General features: G+C 36.0%; 2 protein-coding genes and 1 pseudogene across 3 annotated transcripts; 1 reads left to right on the top strand and 2 right to left on the bottom strand.

Moving 5' to 3' along the window:
* Positions 1-500: 500 nt before the first annotated feature.
* LOC5570656 lies at positions 501-17479 on the bottom strand. 2 transcript variants are annotated; one of them, XM_021841748.1, is made up of 7 exons: positions 17229-17479; positions 5706-5851; positions 5377-5588; positions 5207-5300; positions 4113-4427; positions 2934-3048; positions 501-1327 (listed from the first exon to the last, which is right to left on the bottom strand). In XM_021841748.1, exons 2-7 carry the CDS (start codon positions 5820-5822, stop codon positions 891-893), a joined length of 1290 nt encoding a protein of 429 aa, XP_021697440.1. In that variant the 5' UTR covers positions 5823-5851; positions 17229-17479; the 3' UTR covers positions 501-890. The 2 variants fall into 2 exon arrangements, with proteins under 2 accessions (XP_021697440.1, XP_001659251.2); XM_001659201.2 differs by lacking the exon at positions 5706-5851.
* Positions 17480-18984: 1505 nt separating this feature from the next.
* On the bottom strand, positions 18985-21492 carry LOC5576589 (annotated as a pseudogene).
* Positions 21493-22601: 1109 nt separating this feature from the next.
* LOC5576604 (probable 4-coumarate--CoA ligase 1) lies at positions 22602-24967 on the top strand. Its single transcript, XM_001656117.2, has 3 exons — positions 22602-23184; positions 23664-23789; positions 23858-24967. Exons 1-3 carry the CDS (start codon positions 22646-22648, stop codon positions 24651-24653), a joined length of 1461 nt encoding a protein of 486 aa, XP_001656167.2. The 5' UTR covers positions 22602-22645; the 3' UTR covers positions 24654-24967.
* The last annotated feature ends 274 nt before the right edge of the window (positions 24968-25241 follow it).

The following is a 25241-nucleotide window of genomic DNA, read 5'->3' as shown; positions in this document are numbered from 1 at the left end:
CAAATGAAATTTATTGTTGTTTCGCTGAGTCCAAATTTTTAATTGTAAGAACGTTAAAAAACATTCGAAAGACATTGTAGAACTGATAACAATTCTTGCACTCATTTACATATGTTTTTCTTATTTTTTTTATTAAATTTCATTTTTGTATCGCTCAATACAACTAGGGTGTATGTTCCCTTAGTAGACACTCACCTATAGTAGCACTTGTGGCTTATTATTGCCGGTTTGCCATAAAACATTGCCAAATATTTTTTGTCATGAATATCGGGAGCTATTTTTTTAAGTACCATTGTCTCCCTGTTTGATTTTGTCGAAAAAATTAGCAAAATAAATAGTTTTGATTCAATATGAATAACACAAAAGTTTTGCAAAACTACGGTTTTGATTCATGTTTTGCCTGCGTCGTATTTTTTATATTTTTCCTACAACAAAACAAAAATCTATCAGATGAAGCAAAAACAATACCGTTTTATATTTGATTTTTTTACAAATTTTTGTTCTTAACTGATCAACTATTGGTCCATCAACTTTACTTTTATAATAATCCACTTTTTTGGAATCTAGAAACAACCACCAGTTACAGTCTTAGACTGTACCACCTACGAATGCAGGTAGATTTCTTAAAGCTATTGCTATAACAATTACCTTTCTATGCACTCGGTATAATTAACGCTGTTCAAAATCTTAAGTATATTCGATCAAGGAATTTGATTTTTTTTTCAATTTATGACTATGTTTTCTTCAACGCTGTTATCAAAAACATATTTTTATCAACTTATGACTATTTATCTCTCAACTACAAACTATTTATCAATTACAGATAATCGAAAAAGGCAATACACTGGTTTCGATCGTTAGAGTAATAATTAGTAACAAATGAATCTCGTTCATTTTTTCATCGCCAATTTGATTTTGTCAAACAACTTGTTGACGTGATTAAGCCTGCTGCAAGCGTAAATGCCATAAACTAAATCGAAAAAATCCATTACTTTCTTAGCCTTCCCCGGTACTTCGAAATTGAACACTTTATAGGATTTGTATAGTAAATCAAACGCTACATCAAAGTCGCATCCACAGTCGAAAGCAGTCCTTAAAACAACGACAAAATATTTGTCTTCAGCAAAGGCCATAGTAGAGCACAGAATATACGGTGGATCTCCTAGGACATTTTCAAGAAAATACTCGATGTCCGTTCCTGGTTGGAGCCAACGAATAAATACGGAAGCGAACTCTTCAAGGGGCGGTAATCCGGCCGGATCGGCTTTGCGAATGTTTCCTTGTGCTGTTAACTCGGTCGTTATTTTCATTAATGCTTGAATCGATGCTGTTGAAAAAATAAAAAAAATAAATTGAAACATATAGTTAGCTACCAGATGATTGGTGAAATAAAATATGTCACAAAAATTGCAACGAGTTAGGACTGTATCATGTAATCATCGAATAGGGGCAATATGAACATACGGGGCAACATGAGCCACCCTGGATTTAAACTCAAAAAGAGTGTTTTAATGTATAGTGTCAATATGATCTGCTAGAGGATGCTTCAAATAGAAACCATAATAAAAACCGTAAAAATATTCGTTTCAGTAGGGAAGGTGTACCGGTATTCGCCATGTACCAGTTATTCGCCACCCCAGATTATATACCGTTTTACTACATTTATGGTTGCCAATTGTTTAGTGTTCGCTAAATTGCTTTAGGATGATACGGAAACATTCTTGAAAACCGCAAAATTTTCTCAGAAAATAATAGAAAAAAAAATCAATTTCCTTAAAATTTTTGCTCCTTCGCACCTATTTTTCGCCACCTGTTCCTGATTCGCCACCCTCCATAAGAAATCAACGTAAGTGGCAAATTCAGGAACCGAAACTAAAATCGTGGCGAATACTGGTGCAAGTGGTCCAGTATTCGCCACCACCATTTTTAATAAAAAAAAAACAAAGCTTCTGATTAGTTTTTATATTTTCCCTGCTGATCATGGATTAAAAGCTTTCGTTCGATGTATTGACAGTAACCAAAGGTTTATAAATCAAAAATTAAACAATATTTTTCCTTAGGGTGGCCAAAACTGGTACACTTACCCTACTCGAAATACTCACAAAAATGTACAAATTTGTCGTTTGCCATAAAAAGCTTATAACTTTGGCAGTTTTCAATTAAGGCTTTAAGACAATTATATTTATTATTCTGGTAAATTTTATCAATACATTCGAACTTCTGATAATATTGAACAATTCGAGCGCTAATTCAGATTTGTTCGTTAACAAAATTATTGGAAAACAGAATATTATTTAAAAAGTGAAACGGCGGGACAAAATGAGCCAACTAGATTTAAGGTAAAAAAACGGTGTTTTGAACATGAAATTGCATTGCCTAAATATACTAGATTAGGTTTTTTACTGTTTATTCATCTTGATGCACCATTACAACAGAAGCAATTAGCTAGAATATAGGTTGAACTAAGTGTTGCAATTTAACACTAGAATTACATGGTATATTTACTATATGTTATGGAGCTATCAAAATGAGCCGTTAGAATTAATCATTTCAAACAAAGCTACTCAAATTTACGTTCTTATATTTTACTGTTTATCATTACCTCTTCTCTACATTGTTTTAAATAAAAATCATATGATTGAATGAGGTGGCTCATACTGCCCCGTTGGGTGGCTCATAATGCCCTATATGGTTGGTGAACACGCAGAAAAACATGGTTTTCAAAAACGTTCCTAAAATAATTTGTAAGTTAATGTTAACATTAATCATGGACATAACATGGAAGAAAACAGTTTATAGTATAAGTCACTTGCATTTAAACGATAGTTTTTGCTGTTTTTCTATGCATTTCATGGCGTTTTCCTTAGGTGGCCCATATTGCCCCGATCACCCCCTATATCTCTGCAATGGATAACTTAATACTATATACTTACGTGAGGCAATTTCACCATAAGAATGATCAAGCATCATACAAAAAGATGAAATGCAAGAAAGAGTCCCAACAGCACTATTTCTATCAGGGAACATTAGGTCGAACTCATCATTGATCTGTAATGGAAATATATCGTCAATGAATTACGTCACGGTATTAGGGAATCAGGGAAATGGATCGTCACGTACGAAAAATTCTAAATGCAAAAATACTATGATAGGGGGAGAGAGTGTTGCGAATGGCAAAATTTAGTCGTGACATAATTTATGGACGCTCCTTAAACTGCCCATAAACGCATATCAGTCTCATATTTTCAAGATTTTCTTTTTACATGGTACAAAGATGCATCAATGGGCAGAAAAGCTCATGTAGAAATCGTGAATACATAAGGCAACCGATGGCTTAGGTAGCTTGGGAGTCTTCATCAACTCATCAGGGTAAAACAGTTCAGTGTTGTTGAAAAATTTTATCATTTAATGAATTGTTTTGTCATATGGGCAGCATGTTATTACTTATAGAAGCTGCTCTTTGATTACTATAATGTTTACGTTTCCTGCTTGTTAGAAAAATTGTGTTTGCCTTCTTTATACAATGCATTACATACAGTTGCGTGTAAGTATGCTTTATTTTCTATACTCTCCTCTCTTTAGTAATGTACATCATTTGGGATTATGAGTCACTATTTAAAAATTTCTTGTAAAAACTTCATGGTCTTTTTTAATTGAAATTTTGCAAGATTGATAGAAACAAAATCATAAAAATGAATTATTCAAACAAAATTAGTTACTAAAGACTAACGTACAGCGCTTATATTTGTGTTATAAAGTTACTCCATAACAAAATTGACAAATTAGCTGCAGTCGAATGTAATTTTGGGAAGTATTTTTTGTAACTCGACATACGATTTGTAACTTTAACTCAACAGATAACTCAAACAAAAACACTGTTAAGGGGTCATCCAAAAATGACGTCCATCTCTTGGCGGAGGAAGGGGGTCTACGAAAATGTGATAGTACATGTATTAGATATTGGAAAAAGCGTGAAAGAGGGGGAGTGGATCTAGAAATCCTGAAAAAAACGATGGGCATCATATTTGAATCTTCCTTAATCAGTTCTTTCAGTTGCCCTATGTCTGAAAGAGTAATATATACAAAAAAAATCAAAGAATAGTTATAATTACCATGGTATTACCGTGCCACAGCATGTGTGGAAAATCCACACATAAGTTTGATGGATTAGTTTTTCGTCGACGCAGCTCCTGACGATAACGGAATGTTTTACTCATAAGATGAGAGATATTATCGTATTCTTCATTTTCGTCACAAGTGCTCAGTTGCTCGAACGCTTCTACTTCATCATCGTTTAGGTCCGGAACAGCCCGACGTTTACGGCGAATAGCTTTAGGCGCTTTAGGTTGTTGATTGCGAACCCAGTTGTGAATACATCCTGTATGCTCTCCAGTGCTTCGTCCATTATGTAGCCAGAAAAAGTCAGCCTGTTAACAGTTATTGGGAAATTAGGTCAAAATTATATTCGCACTTCTAACACTGCCCCTATCCGAAAAACTGTCCCATATATAAATCCCATGGAACATGGGACAATTATGCGAATAGGGGCAGTACACAGTCAGTTTAGATTATATAGCCAGAACAAAATAGATCCAGGAGAAAGTCAGTGAAGTGTTAATCCACGCAATGTTCGACACGCGTAATTGAATGTTCACCATGTTTTATTTTGCTATCAGTAAATAACATTGAAAAAATGCCTCAGCAAATTTTCAAAATAAAATATTTATTATTTGATTTTTAACCATGTTTCTTAGCTTATTGACCTTTTCGGTAGTTTAAAAACCTAGTAATTTTTGGCGATCAAGTTGAAGTTATATTTAGGCTGTGAACCGTTTCACCAATTCGTTTGACCTTTAGTTAAAATTTGTCAGTTCGATAGTTATTTCCCATCCGATTTATAACCCTGCTCTGGAACATGGTTAAACTTGACAGTTCAAAATTTATTTTCTGATCTCGGCAACTTGCAAATAACTAATCATCTGTCAACTTTGTTCTGAAATACTACTCGACTATCAAAAATCAAATTGGTTGACCGCGAAGTTCAATTTAACCATATGAGGGCACCGAAATGTAAAATTTTTACTAAAAATTAAACAAATCGGTGAAGCGGTTCACAGCCTTAATAAGTGTGAGTAACGTATAAGTATCTTGTAAAGAGCGAAAATATACGTTAATAAAGATAGGTAAATAATAATAATGTACATACCTCAGCAGGCTTTCCTTCTTCATCGACTTTCAGACAATCGTATGCCTCCACGATACACTGTGCAAGTTTTGTCTTCATCCCAACTGTCACCGATCTGTGAATCGAAAAAGTGTCAATGGTGTTTTTTTTTATTAATAAATAAAATAAACATTGAAATATTATCTACATACATTCCCTGCATGATCATTGAGGAGAAGAAATGAGTACATATAGTCCTGCAGATAAGGTTCCTTTCATTTTTCTTAAGTGTCGTTCCTTCGGCCAGCTTTCCGTGGATAAGAAATTGGCATGCTTTGTTCGAATTCAAAATTTCGATTACAACGTCTTTGTTCATATCATCTTCGAGTTTATGTTCAGTTTCGGACGACGCGGTAGGTACATTCTGGAAAAGAGAGAAAAGGTTATTTTTTATATTTGCATATGATGGAGATAGAACTATATAATAACTATAACGTATTTAATGATAGAACTATAATAATATAATAAAAATAATAAATACCTGCGCAGGAGTATTATCGATACTGTCACGTATGGTTTTCTGCATCTGTTCGATTTTGAGCCAAGATCCAAGCTTGAGTCCCAATGTATTCATCACTAGGCTTTGGGTTAGCAACATGAACGTTTCTACGCTATCGATTTCGTTTGCTATAATACCATAAAACATGTTAATGAAGAGTCTAAAATTTGGAAACCAATATGAAAGTATATTATTCATTTTTAGCATGATTAAATATTTTATTGTGTTAGGATTTCTGGTTGATTAAAACTTTATTTAAAAACACTCTGAGGATTTTTAAAAGTTATATTAGCACTTCATTCGTCGCGCTGTTGTATTTTGTTCAACACTGCTGAAAAAAAAACTCGCTTTTCGTTCACAACAGCAGTGTAGTGGTTCTGGTAGTGGTAAACCGCGCGACGACCGGAAGGTTAAAAAAATATCAGCTAAAATGATGATTACAAAACACCAATTTGTTTTTACTAATTAACACTTCCGCGTATGTATAGGGAAAGTGTTCTAGTTATGTGAATGAAACAACAATATGTTTCCCTATTATTTCATACAAAAAGTGTTATGAGGGGGTAAGGAAGGTCAAAACTTTCCAATTTTAGTGTTACGTAATAAATGGATGCTGCCATAACATGGAAAACTTTTATGATTTGAATCGTTCATTATGTTTTTATATAAAGATATATTAGCTGTTTTAATATCAAACACTAAAACCCTCAAAACTGATAACTATCAAATGATTAGTGATCATAATAATATCAAAGTGATTGACCCACGAATAAAAACAAAACACTATAAATGAATCGATTTAACACTGGTACAAAAACGTCTAAGGTAATTAAATGAAACGATACATCATATTTAAAGTAATTAAATAAACGGTACACTCGATTGTCAAATATTTGTGGGAAATAATAGAAGCCCTCTAACTTTAAAACGCGAAAAATTTAAGCGATCGAAAAAAAAAATTAAAAAGGGGAATGAATTTGGTAAACTAACTTTTTGTTTGGATGGTCTTTGTATTCATACAAAAATGGCGACAAAGGATGATATTTAAAAAGTTTATTTAGGCACGACTTAAGGAGAAACTGAGTTAGAACATTACAAACACATGCGCGAACTCGCTAATTTTACGATCATTTTGGTTGCTCGGAAATTCATTTTGTTAAGGTCAGTGGTGAAATTAAAATATGTATGAAATACGTACTTAGAAGCAGTGCATGCATATACATTCCTTTGGGATGTGCTTTTATTATGCAAAGAATATCAATGCTAATTTTGAATGTTAGGAAATAGAACAAAAAATCCCATGTTAGAAAATAAATTTAGTTATGTTTTCTATATTTAGAAATTAAATTATTGATTGTAAGGTGATAACTAAATACTGTATTGCAAACTCACCGTTTTATAAACACATTAATTACTCAAATGATGATCTGTGAAATGTTTTTTTTATATAATGATGTTACTTGAATTCGTCATAATGCTGTAGAGATATGTAACTGCTGTCGCTGGAATAAGGAGTCCACAAACTATAACTTTTTCGTTTATATATGCGTTCCTCGGAAATTAATATATGTTCAGAACAGTTTTGCAGCTTATAACTGTTATATTTTTCTTCAAAACAGATAGTTTTCATTCGATCCACGATGAAATAAAATTTCTCCTCATAAATAATCATAAGTATCATTCCATACAGCTGTTTATCTTCTTCATCGTCGTATTTTATGATTACACCTTGTCGGAAATTTATCCCATCAATAATAACGTGTTTTATATTGTGTATATTGCATGGAAAATATTGTAATAATTTTTTATCCGCAATTGTGTCCTTGAGTATAATATTTTCAGACATTATATCAACTCGTTGGCAGAATGTTCTACTTATGATGGACGATACTTGTTTAAGATTCAATCTTATTGCTAAGCTTTTGGGTACATTGCGGAAGTTTTGACCATTTCTCATTTGACTTTTTGGTAGTTTATTAAGAGCTTCGAAACGCATACAACTGAAATCGTTGGCCACTGAAGTAGCTCTAGCATTAAATGCATAATGAGATAGATGATGCAGTTTGTTAATAGGAACTTTACCAGGAAATAACTCCTTGAATGCTTGTTGCAACGCCTGAACGTTTCTATCTAAATTATCAATCATTTCATATGTTGCTATATCTGAGAATGCAACGTAAGTTATCGCTTGGAGCATCGTTATCATTTTGAAATGAATCTCGTTTTCTGGTATCAATTTATTGATAATGAAAGGAAAAGCACGTATAAGTAGCCATGTTTGTGCTGCTGTTTGCTTAATTCTGTTTCCTTTTTCTGACAATTTTTGCAAAGTCAAATTGGCGGAAGGCTTATCGCGAACTTCAGTGGGTCCATAATCAAAATTTTGTACTCTTGAATTCCATGTGTCACAATCGAAATATTTCTTTTGTTTTATGTAGACATTGAGTATCATTTTTATGATTTGATGTGCAACTCCTTCCAAAATATCATGCATCGGATCAAAATTGTAGTTGTTGGTAACCCTGAAGTAATTTAACTCATGAAATGCACAATCTCGCGATACACCCCGCACATTTACGATCTAGAAAAATAAAAAAAAAAAACAACAAAACAAGGTTCACTGTTAGTTCAGTAAGCTCTGTTTTTTTTTTTTTTTTGTTGGGGGTTGAAACTACTGCGTCCATTATTTAGAACTATTGTAGTATAAAGCTGTAGTATAAGCTGTAGTATATATTGTAGTATAAGCTCTGTTAGTAATGTCGTTTTCGTTTTTAGGAACTGGGTTGGTGATCAACACTTAAACAAAACATGGTCGAACCTGAATCGTGTTGGGGTAGTAACAGTGATTCAGAACGGGTTTTGTCAGTTCCAACCTAGGTTCAAAAACGAATTCGACATAAATAAGCTCACTTTTTTACTCCATCGAAAACGTGTAAACAACAAGGCCAGTAAAGGTCAAAACTCCTTATGAAATCAAAGCAGTGCAGAGCCCAATAACTTAATAGAGCATTGCACCAACCGCTTTAGGTGTTGAAACGATGTGCAAAAAACTAAATTTGTAAATTTGTGTATGATACTAGCTAGAAAATATAAGTGATATTGTACAACATCCTAGAGAAAGTAATGGTTTAATTATTGTTTGACCAGAATTCAACTGAAAAGCTGCTCTAAAAATGCTTTGCCAAAAACTCTTAGTAAACAAACCCTCTGAACTGCCAAACGCCATTTCTCGAGACTTTTAAAATCCGCTGACATCGAAGCACTTTGACAGTTCTTCTAAGGGAACGACAGGCCCGTGTTTGCACCAGTCCTCCACCGATGAAAACAAATGCATACATAGATCTGTCACATGAAAAGGCCTTTAGGCTTTTTCACAATACGTTCCAAATCAGCTTCCTGTTCAGCCTATTTAAATGTGACGTCTATACATTTGTTTAAATCGGTGGAAGACCGGTGCATAGGCCTATTCACAAGACGTTTCAAATCAGCTGATCGGGCAGCTCTTTGACAGTTGTTCTATGAAAAATACACCCTCATAGCTTCAAATGCATAGACGGACCAGTGACGTGAAAAGGCTTATACACGGGACTGTCAATTTCATAGAATTATTGAAAATCAACGCCATTGATAACGCATCGTTAAGCATCGTGAACATTTCCGACATGGTTATGAAAGTGTTCAAATATTTGGATATTTATGATTCATATCTACACTTAACTCGTTAAAATGACCCTTACCGAAACCTAAAAGAAAGAATTCAGGAAAAATATTATGGAACTTTGTTGTATTTGTATTTCACATGATATAATTGAACAAATATCACATATTAGTTCAAGTCGAATTTTTGGATTTATGACCATAGGGGAAACTACTGTGCACTGATACGAAAATTCAGAATCATGTATGTATAAGTTTTTTTTTTGGAAAATCCTCCCAGACATTATTGGAGATTGGTAATCCAAGAAAAAAAACCTGAGAGTATCGCTATAATAAATCCTACAGTAATATCTGGTGAAACTTATGTAGAAGTCCCTGCTGAACTCTTGGGAGGATCTCTGAAAAACTCCCTATGCCTTTAAGGAGGTGTTTGAAGATTTGTAAGATGAATTCCAAAATAATATTATGATTGAAAAATAATAATATATTGGCGCAAATGTGCTCTATATATAAAGTTTATAAAACAGTGTACTTTTTCTTATAAACAGTTTGTAATCAGGTCACCTGTAAAAATTCGGAACTGCCGTCGGAAGCTTTTACCACACTAGGATCATAGTGTTGCTTAACACAGATCACTTGCATTTAGAAAATAAATTTTATGTTCGAAATCATACTAGTAAAGAAATTAAAAAAATTCTTAAGAAATCACACATGATGGTGAATTGGTTTTGGGATGGAGTTTTGACTTTTTCTGGCCTTGTTGTTCAAATTTGTTTAACTCACGCTATTTTTTCCTCCTGGACTATATTACTTATTTTGTCATAATTTTTTATGTTACATACCTCGCGTTTGATACGTTTATTTTTAACTTGAGCTTGTTGCTGATGCCGTTCTTCTTGTAATTGTCTCATTTTCATTGCATTATCAACATCTCTTCGATGTGAGTCATCCGACCGTAACTGGAAAAGTGCTCCATAAAATCCATTCCTCATATCCTCTTTGGTTATGTAGCATTGTCGGCAAAAGAATGTAGCACTTGGACTCAGCAATCCGAAAATTTCATGTGCCGCAAGAGTATCGCCAGCAAAATTACAAAGTACAGCTTTCAAATTGTATACAGCTTCTCCAAATGTCATCTCAACACCTCGTTCTAATGTCTTCAAATCATCAATTAAAGGTTTCAATACTTTTTCATATCCATGTTTTCTCAATATTTTTGAATTTATAGAAAGAATCAAATAGTTCGTATTGTAGGTAGAGTCTCTGCAATGCTTAAAGTTTTGAATTTTTATGTAGAAATGAGTAATTTTTTGATTGCCAGCTCTAGAACTTAGATTGTTTACTATTTCTATTTCATCTGCATTTAAAGTAAGCCGTAATGTGCAAGGATTTTGTATAAAAAATGGATGAGTTTTATATTGTACTCCATCTTTGAATGAACTAATAACGCCTTCGTCTGACGCTGTTTCATTTTCTACGATGTTCATTGCATCAGGATTTCTCATTATTAGTTTCAGGAGATCTTTTACTGAAATGTACTGGAATGTATCTTTTATTGTTTTAGTTATTTCTTTTCTTACTATACCAGTATGTGTGTAAACCTTTTTCTGTTGTTTCACGGTTTTTTTCTTGAGTACTACTTCAATAGCCTCAGGGATTTTTGTTTGAGCTTTCATTGTCATAACAGCAATCTGAGTAGTTATGTTTTCGACGTTTGTAAAAACGTTTCCTACTGAGAAATCGTTTATCATCTTGATAATACTTTCGGGATTTGAAGTGTCTTTCATCTGATCAATGGCAGGTCGTACAACAGTCCATAAATAGTTTTCTATTTTGGAAATTAGATTTGTTGTGAAATTCATGACATCTCTTGTGTACTTCTCAGGTATCGATACGTTGCATCGCACTTCAGAAATAAACTCGGTTGTTAGACTGTGAATTTCTTCCAGTCTTACAGGCTTCTGAAAAACAACCTTATTTTCAACTCCTTCCAAATTTTCTAAAAAGGAGTCTCTTCTTGGAGTTTGGCCATCGAAATTTGATTCTACGTGGCATAATGATTGAGATGATTCTGCTATGGGTTGTGCAATAGATGTTGGTAGTGGGTGATTTTTTATCAAATGATTTTGAAAATTATTGTAAACTAAAAACTGCTTGTTACAATACTGCGTTTCCGATTCCAACTCTTTACAAGTGAAAGGAATATTATTTTTAACATAAAGTCGAACTCCATGCAAGTGTTGAAAATGTTTTTTCAAACCGACAACGCCGCCGGGTATCACCGCCTCTTGGCACATGTAGCACGAGTAACCTAATTCAAAACATCATAATTTAATTGCATTTTGTCATTTCAAAAGCGAATTTGGTAAATTTCATTTTAAAGTGAAAATGCGATGAGTGTAAAATATTTAACTCCAAAGTTTTAATTCCACGTACCACAGAGATCCCTTTTTTAAATAAGTTGACAAAATACCAAAACACACTGTTGATATAAATATTGACACTGTTGATATATATTATTGTCGCGCCGCCACCAGACCGGATCGCGCCAGTGAGACTCACGACGCGCCTCAACTCGTCGCTTTTTGAAATCAGTTTTTAAGTTTGGCGCTGAATTCTTACGATGTTTATAGTATCCCAGAAAGTATGGGCACGACTTCACCATACTGCTATTTTAAGACTAGTAAAGGTAAAAATCTGATTTATACACATTTGATTATTGTACCCAACAAGAGTAGATTGCGATTTTTTAATAAATAGTTTAATTATTAAAGAGTTGATGAAGTAACATTTCTCTGAAGTATCTCTTATCAGTCTTGCACAACTCGCGTTATTTTTGAGCGACTTTGTTTCACAAAATTTGTTCAATGTCAGAAAGTGCATATAGGGAACGTGTACCAGTTATGGCCATAGTTGTTCCCTCTTTGGCCATATGTGAAATATTTATAACTTTCACATTTTAAATCTTTTTGAATGCTTTAACATCAAGTTCTATCTTGAATCTAACTACAACAAACAAAAATTTTTAAAATTTGAAGATAGGGAACCAGTATGTTCATAACTTACACTTACCCTAATAAAAATCTGAAAAAAAAAAACAAATCCTTATATTTACGTAACAACATGAAAAAAAAACAAAAACTTAAGTTGCCTATCCAAGAGAATAGGGATAAACCTTTCGTAAAACTTATAGCTTCGTGATGCTGTCTTATGTGGAGAGAAAAATATGATATTTTTTTTTTCAAGTGTTCTCCAACAAAGCCAAATAAAATTTCAAACAAAAATTTATGTGAAACATCATTTTAAGTTGAATTCACCAAGGCGAATGATTTTGATAAAATCATATTTTACTAGTTACGCAGACTAGTTATTTTCCAACAAAAGCAAAATGTAGGGTCTGTGCTGACCAAATGAGCATTGATTTTCTAAAATTAAAATTTTCAATGTAAACGATTATTAAATCAAACAAATTTATCACAAATGCTTGTTGTAATAGCCTATAGAATAATACAAAAATATAAAAATATTTAATTGTTTGGAAAAGTACTATGATTTTCATTATCAAAGTCGTGCCCATACTTTCTGGGACACCCTTTATGAACACAGCGCACTATTCATGCGACGCTTGAAGATGAGAAGAAAAATAATTAAAAAAAATATTGCACTTATTTTTGCCGGATCCATAATAATAAATGATAAGAATAAGAAATGAAAAGTTAAAACTTTGAATGGAGCATATTTCACTAGTCAATCCTATCGAAATTATGTGTCACTCAGAAATAGGAAAATTCATATTATGATTATATAGTAGTCATTTGCCATCTAAACTGAATAAGAACATTCAGAATACTAAATATTAGATATTAAAAAAATCTAGTTATTGGTATTGAGTATTCAATATAATCAGTTCCTTTCATCAGTTTTAATTAACAGATTTATTTCGCCATCATTGCCTTTCGTTAGAAACTGTTAATGTCTGACAAATGCAGCGTTAATATCTTTAGATTCGTAGCGGAATTTGGGGCAAGTGTGTCACCTTAAGCAAATTGTTCTCTAACTTTGCCTAAAGCTTATAAAATCCACCAATTTAGCCTTATGCTGTTAGTTTCACATCTTTTCATAACCACTGTGCCATTTAAAAAGAAAATAATTTCAAAAAGTATTAGTTTTGGAGCTCCTCAAATATCATCCAAAATAACCTTTTTTTCGACACTATGGGGCAAGTGTGCCACCCATATGGGGCAAGACGGCCACCGAATAAACATCACATGTAATTCCTTTTGTAATGAAATTTTCTTTATTTCCTATTAATATTACTTACAAAGCTGACGCTTATCGATAATTTAAAAAAAATAATTTTAACTTTACCGTAATAAGGGGATGTTTTATAACAAGGTTCAAAACATGCGTAACTCCCTATTACTCAATTCGAATAACTAAAATGATTATTTTTGTCTCCTTTCAACACAATATATGCATTACCGTTATATTACTGCTAATATGTAAAATATTAAACTAGATCAGCACTAAATAACGGTAAAATATTGATGTAGATATGTAAAACAGTACTAAATTAATAGAAAAATATGTTGTTATTGAATATTTTGAGAAAAAATCGCTATGGGGGGTAAACATGTCAGTTATTCCCCTACTATACTTCAGAAACTAATACTGGTGCCTCATTTTGGTTTATTTTTATGATTTTGTTGATAATGTTTACATTTCAATAAATTTCACTCCAATAATTTGTGTTTACCAAATAGGTGGCACACTTGCCCCAATAAGTAGACATTTCTACCAAACTGGATTTCGTATGTAAAACTAAATACTTTTTTTCATTCAAATGCCACAATAACTTACACATTTAATTTACCTTTCACCATGCTATTTAAAAACAACGGAATCTTATAAAAATCCACTCAAATTTGGTTGTCTTTGCACAAGTCGATGTAAATACGTGAAAAATACAGCAATTTTCATCATAGTTTGATCATTGTATTGTGAACTTTGAGGGAACATATTGTTAAGCTCAAAGAGAAAATATATATTGTGGTTTTTATAAAAAGCAAGTGTGCCCCAAAGTCCGCTATACAAATTTTCACGATTCAATCCTAAGAAACTGATATGTTACTATTGCTACAAACAGGAATGTAATAATTAATCCTGCGCAAAATTTTCTAGATGTCCATATTCCTGGGCCAATAGGATCAGCATGGCCGTGCCACATTCCACCCAAGAAAAATAGAGCCGAAGAATATTTAGATGGTATACTTTTTTGCCAACACATTTTATCATCGCAAGATATCCCAGCGACGCTTCATAGGGGTGATTGGGGCAATATGGGCCACCTAAGGAAAGCGCTATGAAATGCATAGAAAAACAGCAAAAAAATATCGTTTAAATGCAAGTGACTTATACTATAAATCGTTTTGTTCCATGTTATGTCGATTTTTAATATTAACATTGACTTGCAAATTATTTTAGGAACGTTTTTGAAAACCATGTTTTTCTGCGTGTTCACCAACCATATGGGGCATTATGAGCCACCCAACGGGGCAGTATGAGCCACCTCATTCAATCATATGATTTTTATTTAAAACAATGTAGAGAAGAGGTAATGATAAACAGTAAAATATAAGAACGGAAATTTGAGTAGCTTTGTTTGAAATGATTTATTCTAACGGCTCATTTTGTTAGATACATAACATATAGTAAATATACCATGTAATTCTAGTGTTAAATTGCAACACTTAGTTCAACCTATTTTTTAGCTAATTGCTTCAAGATGAAACAAAAACAGTAAAAAACATAATCTAGTATATTTAGGCAATGCAATCTCATGCTCATGCTATATTTAGGCAATGCAATTTCATGTTCAAAACACCGTTTTTTCACCTTAATTCTAGGTGGCTCATTTTGTCCCGCCGTTTCACTTTTTAAATAATATTCTGTTTTCCAATAATTTTGTTAACGAACAAATCTGATTTAGCGCTCGAATTGTTCAATATTATCAGAAGTTCGAATGTATTGATAAAATTTACCAGAATAATAAATATAATTGTCTTAAAGCCTTAATTGAAAACTGCTAAAGTTATAAGCTTTTTATGACAAACGACAAATTTGTACATTTTTGTGAATATTTCGAGTACTGAAACGAATATTTTTACGGTTTTTATTATGGTGGCTATTTGAAGCATCCTCTAGCAGATCATAATGACACTAGACATTAAAACACTCTTTTTGAGTTTAAATCCGGGGTGGCTCATATTGCCCCCATTGCCCCTACATGATTTGTAGTTATTGTGGTGTCCGCATTTGCTGTATTAGCATTAATAAAATAATTTGTCAGATCACTATTATTGGTGATCAAAAGTGTAATATCTGTCGATAAGCCATTGTAAATAGCCTTCAAACTCTTTCCTTGAACCAATTTTGACAATCGCATTTAATCTCAAAAGCTAAAAAATAGACATTGCTCTACTAATCTTATTTAGTTCACGCAAACTATCTACTTTTTATATATTTTATGCATGAACCCAGGAGAACCTGGATTTTGCATAAAAATAGTCATCAATTAGTTAATTTATTTCTGAGTCAGGCAACATTCTTTAAAACAAAATAATAGAAAAACAAAAATAATTTTCCCTAAAATGTTAGCTCCCTTGAACCAGATAGTGTTCCTGAATTTGTCACCCTTCATAAGAAATCAAGTATTGACGGTAGCATTTTGATTGATTTTCAAAATATTTTTTTTTCTTAGGGGGGTCAATACTGGTACACCTACCCTAGTATTATGAATCCGGTAAAAATAAAGACCAACACATTTTCTAAATTACTTTTTTTTGTCCCCGAGAGTGCAGAGCTACATGGGCACTTTTATGATTCACTTTAGCAGGAGGGGTTTTATCGGCCGAATGGTCTGAAACTTTGTAATAAGAAGCATATCTGAATAGTGCGCTGTATTAATAAAAATCGTTAGAATGCAGCGCCACGCTGAAAATCAGGTTTTAAAATGCGACGAGTTGAGGCACGTCGCGAGTGTGTTGTGCGCTATCCGGTTTGGTGGCCGTGCGACAATATGTTATGTAATAATATAATATGGTATGTCACAAAACAAAGAAAAAAGGTAAATGCTCAATTTTATTCAATCAAAATATATGTGCTAACCCTGCACATTTCCACTGCTTTCCTGATAAAGATAAATATAAAGAGCTGAAGCAACAGTAAAATTAAACTTCACTAAACAGAACATTTCCTTGGGGCCTTCCTTAGCCTTGTGATAAGATTATAGTGCCTGCTACATGATATACGAATGCAAAAATGTCAAGGCAAAGAAAAATCTCAATTATTAACTGAATAAGTGCTCAAGAACACAAGCTGAGAATCAGGCTTTGTCCCAGAGGGGGCATAATGCCAAAAAGCAAAAGAAACTGGACACATTATAATATCCGAGGTAGCAACAAAAACAAAAAATCCACTTACCTTTCAAACAACTGGCGACCTCCCCGCCCAGCTCTTCAAATGTTTTCTCCATTTGGTTTTTCTGTTGGAAGAAGGAAACAAGATAATTTCTTCAGATTGGGAACTAACCCCACTTTTTATGACATGAATTAAAACATTGTCCACTAATCTTCTTTTAAAATTCTATATTCAATCCCCTTCTCAATAATCAAACAATCACTGTATTCTTTAGTTTCCACCTGTTTGCACTAAATTGATTATGAGGCCGTTTATTTTTTTTTTTTTCATCACGAGACGAACGCCATTTTGAGGCACCTCTTCGGCTACACATTCGCCGGGCGCCATCAGCGCTTTCGGGCCACTTTTTTTTTAGCTTTTGGCACTTACCCTTACAAAAATACACACTCCCGGATGCTCTAGCGGATGATGGACAAATCGTGAGAGACCGTAATCGTAATCGCGCCCGCGTAAATACCGGCAAACTGTTGGAAATATTTGCGAAACAGAACGCGGCGTCTGCTGAGCTGCTAGGAAAAGAACTGAATGGATATTTTTTCTAAGTCCCAAGAGTAACGCCGAGTAACTCATATGCACGGTAAAAAATAAAACGGTAAAATGCATACCAATGCATAAATAAAATAACATCGGCGATTATATTTTATGCATTGCAAATCATTACTAGAAACTAAGTCTGATATGTCATAAATGTCATACTAACTAGTATTTTCCGTTTTCTCCGTGTACCGAGGGACCAAATGCAGTACTAGAAGTGGTACCCAATCTGAGCCCGAGTGTGACGGACCTGGTAGTACCGTTTTGATTCATATTACGGACAGCTTCAAATTCCGGACACTCGACTTTGTATGGGAAATATTTCACACGAAATGTTTCAATTTTTGTCACTCAAAAGTTCTCACTTTCCAGTCTCGTTTTAATAATCATTTTCCATAGATATCTATACAAATTTATAATACCCAATTGCCTCAGACGTCTATTTAATGGTTTGTTGATTTCAATTGATGATTTGACCTTTCTAACCACACAGTTAAAAATAATGAAGATTACACGTCATGTAAATTTCATTTATGCGATGTAAACGTGACGTCATGTAAATTTAAGTCTTGAATCATGTAAATTTGTGTTATATGTCACGTAATCACACAGAATCCTGCTGGATTACATGACATATAATAAAAGTTTACATGACATATCATGTAAATATCCATTATATACCACGCTCCAATTATGTGCATTATATGTCTCAGAAATTTACATGTTTCGTTCGAACTGTGCATGATTTTTATGAGCTGTCCGGAATTTGAATCAAAGTGTCCGGAATATGAGGCAAAAGTGAAGAGGTGTCCGGAATAAGAATCACGAAAAGGCCACACATTTCCATTTATTTAAAATTATTCTTGTTGTGGAATCAAAAACTTCACCCATCATTCGAAAGTTAAGTGTTTTGAAGGGTCGATAACGCGGAGGAATTGTACAGAATGATTTATTTTATATGCTTTCTGATGAATTATATTTCACTGAGGCCTTAAGTGTCCGTAATATGAATCAAAACGGTAGATTGTAAAAAAGTTGGGATATTTTTTCTTCATACTTGCAAAAATTGAAAATTTTTCCTATATAATGCTTCTGACACTGTACTTATACAATCCCCACATAAACCAAAAGCTCTTGATTTGAAACCTTCAAGTAGATATGTTATCACAATGAGACGGGTTCCAATAAATTGGTCTGATGAAGTTAAGTATCTGGGACACATAACTCGAGTTAGGGAGGTATCGAGTCATAGAACACAAAATCAGTGAAAATTCGATCCAACGGACCATCGAGGTAGTCATGAAACCCAACTTCTACTATGGTTCTCTAACTCGATATCGAGTATATCCAGTAAAAGAGTTGACTATACTTAACTTTGTGTTTCCATCAGAGCATCTTTCTCATTATTTTGATTACAAACGACTTTATTTCTTCAGTTATTCAATATATCACTAACACAACACAATAACGCTAAACGGAACCAGCATTCTGATAATGAAAACTGTCATAAATCTTCAGAGAGAGAATGTTAACACACATCCACCTACAGCAAAGCTTTCTTTCATGTAATATTAAATAAAATAAATCTTGATGGAAATTACAACATTCTAGCATGTAGATAAATGATTCAAATGGGACAAAATACTATAGTTTACGTTTTCAAGCAATATGAACTACACAGAAGTTTTTAGCCATTAGTTCTACATGTTTTGTTCTCACTATTAGCGACCATCATTTCTGCATACTTTCTAATGTCATGCCTCTGAAGCTTTCCCGATTTGGTTGTGGGTAGCTCATCCGCAAAGAACACTCCACCCCGAAGATGTTTGAAATCGGCGAGTTTTTCCGAAACATGCTCGATCACACGTTGCTCACTAAGGGTGCAATTTTGCCGCACTTGAACCACTGCAGCGGGCAGGTCATCGTGCATCACTGGATCAAACAGACCAACCACGCATACTTGAGCAACCTCCGGAAGCTGCGCGATTGTGGCTTCAATTTCCGCCGGAGATATTTGATATCCCTTGTATTTGATAATTTCCTTTTTTCTATCGATCAGAAACAGAAAATTATCTGCGTCGAAATATCCCACGTCACCAGTGCCAACCCAGCCATCATCCGTTAGAAGTTCATCAGTTGCAGCCTTATTGTACAGGTAACCCAAGGGTTTGATGGGATAACGCAGCCAAAGAACACCATTTTCATTCACTCCAACCTGATTGTTGTCATCGTCGAGCAACTTGGCTTCAATGTTCGGGGCCAACATCCCTACCGATCCCTCTCGCATGAAGCCAAACGCATCTGTAGAGGCATATCCGATCTCCGATGTTCCGTATCCTACTGCAGTTTTACATGACGGTAAGGCTTTTTCTAACGACTGGCGAAGTCCTGGCGAAACAGGTCCGCCACCTGAATAGAAAGTTTTCAGACTGGATAGGTTCGCTTCTTCCAATAGAGGGCTTTGAAGCATCATAGCTATTTGAGCGGGTGGACAAAAAACATGGGTGATCGAGTACTGCTCAACGATCTCGAACAACGCTTCCGGACTGAATCGACGAGTTGAGATGTAGCGCGTGCAGTTGTTGAACGGGCTTTGAATCAATTGATAGAATCCCGATACCCAGTAGAGTGAGCTGAACGAAAATGGTGTCTGGTACATGTGGATATTGCTTAATGGAAGACGAACCGTTACAATAATGTTTTTGGAATTATCATTTAGATGCAACTTACCATATCAACGCACTTTGATGTATGATATGAGCATGCGACAGACATATCCCCTTAGGCATTCCAGTAGTTCCAGATGAGCAAACCACAGCAGCGATAAGCTTCTCCGAGTCACCAAGATATGGCGGGCTGTAATAATATGCCAATCTTATCAATCATCTCCTCTGAATGTCATGATGATATGTCGCATGTCAACCTTGACGGCAAAGATGACACGCGAATTTGATTTCTACTTACAAGAAGAACTGTTCGTTCCCCGTTTCTCCAATTACATCCCAAATAGATAGATCTTCCGGATCACACGGACCACGTGCATCCGCTACTACAACGATCTTTGGGCTGATCTCAGCATCGCGGCAAGCAGTTTTCACGGTTTCCATATTATCTTCGTCGGCCATCACTAGCATCGGTTTACTGATACGCAACATGTGCGCCATATCCTTCGTTGTGAAATCCGGATCGAGACAATTGACGGGTGCTCCTATCAGGAAGCAGCCATACACCAACGGTGCCACGTTTTCTCGATTTCTCACGGCAAACCCAACCATGTCACCTTTCTTGTAGCCCAGCTTGGTCAAGTTCTGCGCAGCTCGAATCGAACGGATCCGTAAACTCTGCACATGTTAGCTCCACTCCGGACTCTACACTGACCTGAGCCACCATGGACGGATTTCGCTCCAGAACGTTCAGGATTAGATGACCAAGATTCGCTTGCGGATTAAAAGGACCTGGCATCTTGACACCCGACCAGATCTTCGTCCTAGAGTCGTACGAGGTGAACATGATGGACGCGGATGAGTTGTGTCCTATTCGCGGATACTGAGACGATTGGGTAGTTGATTCGACACTACTAGTTATAAGTTGTCTGAAGGGGAGCTACGCATTGGAGTTTATCTTATCACGCAGCTCTTCGGACCAGATATGTTTCAGGCTATTTTGCCAAGTAGTGTGAGGAATATAGCTATGCAGATTGGCAATTGATCGAGCAGGAACGTATGACTAGTAACTAACTACTTCTTGAGCTGAGACCTGCCCTCTATTCGTACTTAGTCTTCCAAAACGTTCAAAATTATGCTTATTTGAAAGCTCTTCACCACTATCACCTTTTTTTGTAAATAAGGTAATAGGCTTCCTCCTTCTAAAACATATTTTAGTAAATTGAAGCCATCACTGAATCAATTTATGAGTTGTGCTAGTTTAAATTTACTTGACAAGAGCCAAACAAGCATAATTTTAAACATTTTAGGAGACTGGACATAGTCCTTTCATAATGTTCATAATTTTCGATAAGTGATCAGAAGTAGAAGTAAGTGCCAGTTGAATAGCAGCTTGAGCTGCTGAATTATGAAGTATTTAGCTGAAGAATGATTTGTTGAACGTTTAAGGTGAAGATGAGTCGACGCCAAACCTCAAATTTTCAAAAGCACAAATCTGGAGAATCAAATACCCGTTTGAGCTGAAAACTTGATCGATTGGTCACCACCAGCTCGTGACCAATCAATTAAGTTTTCAGCTTAAACGGATGTTTGGTTCTCCAGGTTTGTGCTTTTGAAAATTTGAGGTTTGGCTTCGATTCATATTCACCTTAATCAGCAAAAGTATTTGCTGGGGTATGCTTATTTGGAATTTATCAATAGGCCTTTTCATGTGACAGATCCGTCTATGCATTTGTTTACATCGGTGGAGGACCGGTGCTAACACGGGCCTGTCATTTTCATAGCAGAACTGTCAAAGTGCTTCCCGATCAGCTGATTTGAGCAAGGGTGGAGGGCGGCTGTCAACTGGGAGTAAAATTGAAAAGCCGCCAACCTAAGTCCAGAACCAGTTTTTAAGGCTTAACGCGGAAAAGTAAAAATCATTATTCGCAAAATTACAGGTAATCAATGCGCTTGAAAGAAATTGTTTGCAAGCAGTTATTTGCTACGTGCTACTGCAGTGCGCTGTTGGCAATTTAATCAGAAAATTCTGTTAAATTCCCAAAAAAGATGTTTGCGAGAAAATTGATTACGCCGTCATCATTGTTTGGTCGTTATTTTGTATGGTTGTTTACATTTTAGAACCAGCGACATGTCTGGGTAGCAATAAAGAGCCGCCAGTTTCCACCCTTGGATTTGAGACGTCATGTAAATAGGCCAGAATATAGGTAGGCCTATTGGACAAATAATGTTGATGTTTATAAAATGCTGCATTCATGTAATCAAGTTTCCCAAAAGTGCTTCGCGCCCCGCATTTTCGGACTTTGGGGGCCGCAGAATGAGTTCCACTGTGCTAATCAATCTAACGTAACGATAACAATTCAATATCTTCTACCACAATGAATTGCCAAATTTTCTATCAGCCTCCCACCCATCAAGCATCTCGTGCGAACGAATTATTAACTCGCAGGTACCTATCTCGCAGACACTAGTCACCGAGTTGATAAGATATGTTAGGTGGGCTGGTATGGCTAGCTGAATTCGCCATAAATATTGCAGCTGCCTTAGCTGCTCCGATTAGTATAGAGTTAACTTCTTGCTGATACCGCCATGTCCTCATCATATGACCCCGCAAGTAAAGTGTGGTCAGGTGCGAAGCTACCGGGTCCTTTCAACCCGCAAGCGAACCTTGGCCATCTGATCCTGAACGTACTGGAGCGAAATCCTTCCATGGTGGCTCAGGTCAGCGTAGAGTCCGGAGTGGAGCTAACGTGTCAAGAATTGCGTCTTCGTTCGATTCGAGCTGCGCAGAACCTGACCAAGCTGGGTTATAAGAAAGGTGACATGGTTGGTTTTGCGGTGAGGAATCGAGAAAACGTGGCACCGTTGCTGTATGGTTGCTTCTTGATAGGGGCGCCCGTCAATTGTCTCGATCCGGATTTCACGGTGGATGACATGGCGCACATGTTGCGCATCAGTAAACCGGTTCTTTTCTTGGCCGACGAAGACAATGTGGAAACTGTGAAAACTGCTTGTCGTGATGCTGAAATACGCCCAAAGTTCGTAATATTGGATGGAAGAGATTGCCAACCAGATGATTTGTCTAGTTCGGATTTGCTTCAACAAACCGGAAGTGAGCAATTTTATTTGTAAGTAACTTGCGTCACAGAGAACAGACATGCAAGTCAAAATTCAAAACTGTGTAAGTAATTTAACGGGCGTTTTAATTAGCAACATAAGCTGCAACATCGTGTTGGTGCTACTTTTGCAAAGTGGTCATGGTAATGTCAGTGGTCTAGATATTATATTAACCACTGACACACACAACAAGCTGCATGGCAGCGCATGTTTTCAAGGTACCGTAATTTGGATTGTCACACGACTTTTGAGAACAATTTCCTTCTTGCTCGCCCAAATAATCACTAGTCCGCTACATCCACCTTTTTGGGCTTATAGGGCTATTATAAAGCAATGGAGGGCATGTCAGCTGTATAATAGCTCTAGGTTAGAGCACACACGACGCATTAAAGTGCTTTTTGGGTCTTTGGGTCAGTCTGTCTTGAGAAAAAGAAACACTAGCTGATGTGCACATAAGCTTCCCTTGATTAATATTTGATTTACATTACAGTCCGCCATATCTCGGTGACTCGGAGAAACTAATAGCGGCTATCCTTTGCTCATCTGGAACTACCGGCTTGCCGAAAGGAGTCTCTTTATCGCATGCACACATCATTCACCAAAGTGGCTTAGTATGGTATGCAAAATAAGCATTGAACATATTCGTAATTGGTATTTCAACGAATTTTGCTTTCACCCCTCCAGCAACATCCACTTATCCAAGCCTCCGTTCGCGTTCAGCTCTCTCTACTGGGCTTCGGGATTCTACCAGCTGATTCAGTGCCCATTGAACAACGCAACCCATTACATCTCCATCCGCCGATTTAGCCCGGAAGTACTGTTCGACATTGTACAGAAGTATTCTCTAACGCACGTGTTTTGCCCTCCTGCCCAGATGGCGATGGTCCTTCAAAGTCCGCTACTGCCACAGGCCGATCTATCCAGCTTGAGAAGCTTCTTCTCTGGTGGTGGATTTGTTTCTACAACGCTTCGCAAGTCCTTCGAAAAACTGCTACCAAATTGTAAAATCAGTGTAGGGTATGGGACATCGGAGATTGGATACGCTGCTTCGGATGGCTTTGGATTTGCGCGAGAAGGATCCGTCGGAATGTTGGCGCCCAACATTGAAGCAAAGGTGTTGAATGACGATGATAGTCAAGTGGGTGTCAACGAAAAGGGTGTTCTCTGGTTCAGATACCCCATCAAACCACTCGGTTACCTGTATAACCAGGAAGCGACCGATGAGATCATGACGGACGACGGTTGGGTTTGCAGTGGAGACATTGGATACTTTGACAAGGACAGTTTTCTATTTTTGGTTGATAGGAAGAAGGAAATCATCAAATACAAAAACTACCAAATATCTCCGGCGGAGATCGAAGCCGTGATCGAGCAGCTTCCGGAGGTTGCCCATGTCTGTGTAGTGGGATTGTTTCGATCCGATGCTGCATGTAGATTTACCCACTGCCGTAGTCCAACTTCGGACGAGATTGCACCCTAAGTGAAGCACGTGTAATCGACCACGTGGCTGAAAAGCTTGCCGACTTCAAACACCTGCGAGGTGGCGTTTTCTTTGCCGATGAACTTCCAACGACCAAATCGGGTAAACTTCAAAGGTATGAAATAAGAAAGTACGCGGAACAAAGAGCGGCTTCCGGTAGTGTTGGAAACAAGGTCGTGGACACCGTGCGATTGTTCGAAAAGCGATTATCAGGGGTTTATAAATAAATAGAACAGATACTTATATTATAAACTATACAACATGTATGGTAATGAGCAAACGTCAATAAAATAGGGATTCCAAAAGTAGAAAAATGCGTGTTGAAATTATTAGATATAGATATATTACGTGCAGTGTGCTAGAGCAGCTGTGGTCACCAAACTGTGGTCCTCGGGAAGAGCTTGAAAATTGTATAAATTTACAAAGTTTCTCATATTTTTATAACAAATTAGGTTCAATGCAACTCACCTCTAACCTCAGGGGCCCTTACTCTGTCACTTGTTTACCTTGCGCTCGCGCCGCCGATCCGCTTGCAGCGATGTCACCGCCGCCGATGAAGGAATGGGCGTCACTCATTGGTCCAGATTA

The sequence above is a fragment of the Aedes aegypti genome, chromosome 1 (genome assembly GCF_002204515.2).
Source record: "Aedes aegypti strain LVP_AGWG chromosome 1, AaegL5.0 Primary Assembly, whole genome shotgun sequence".
In the NCBI taxonomy this organism is placed as follows: Eukaryota; Metazoa; Arthropoda; class Insecta; order Diptera; family Culicidae; genus Aedes; species Aedes aegypti.
Note: the sequence above shows the minus strand (reverse complement) of the source record. Positions and strands in the feature narration are given on the sequence as shown.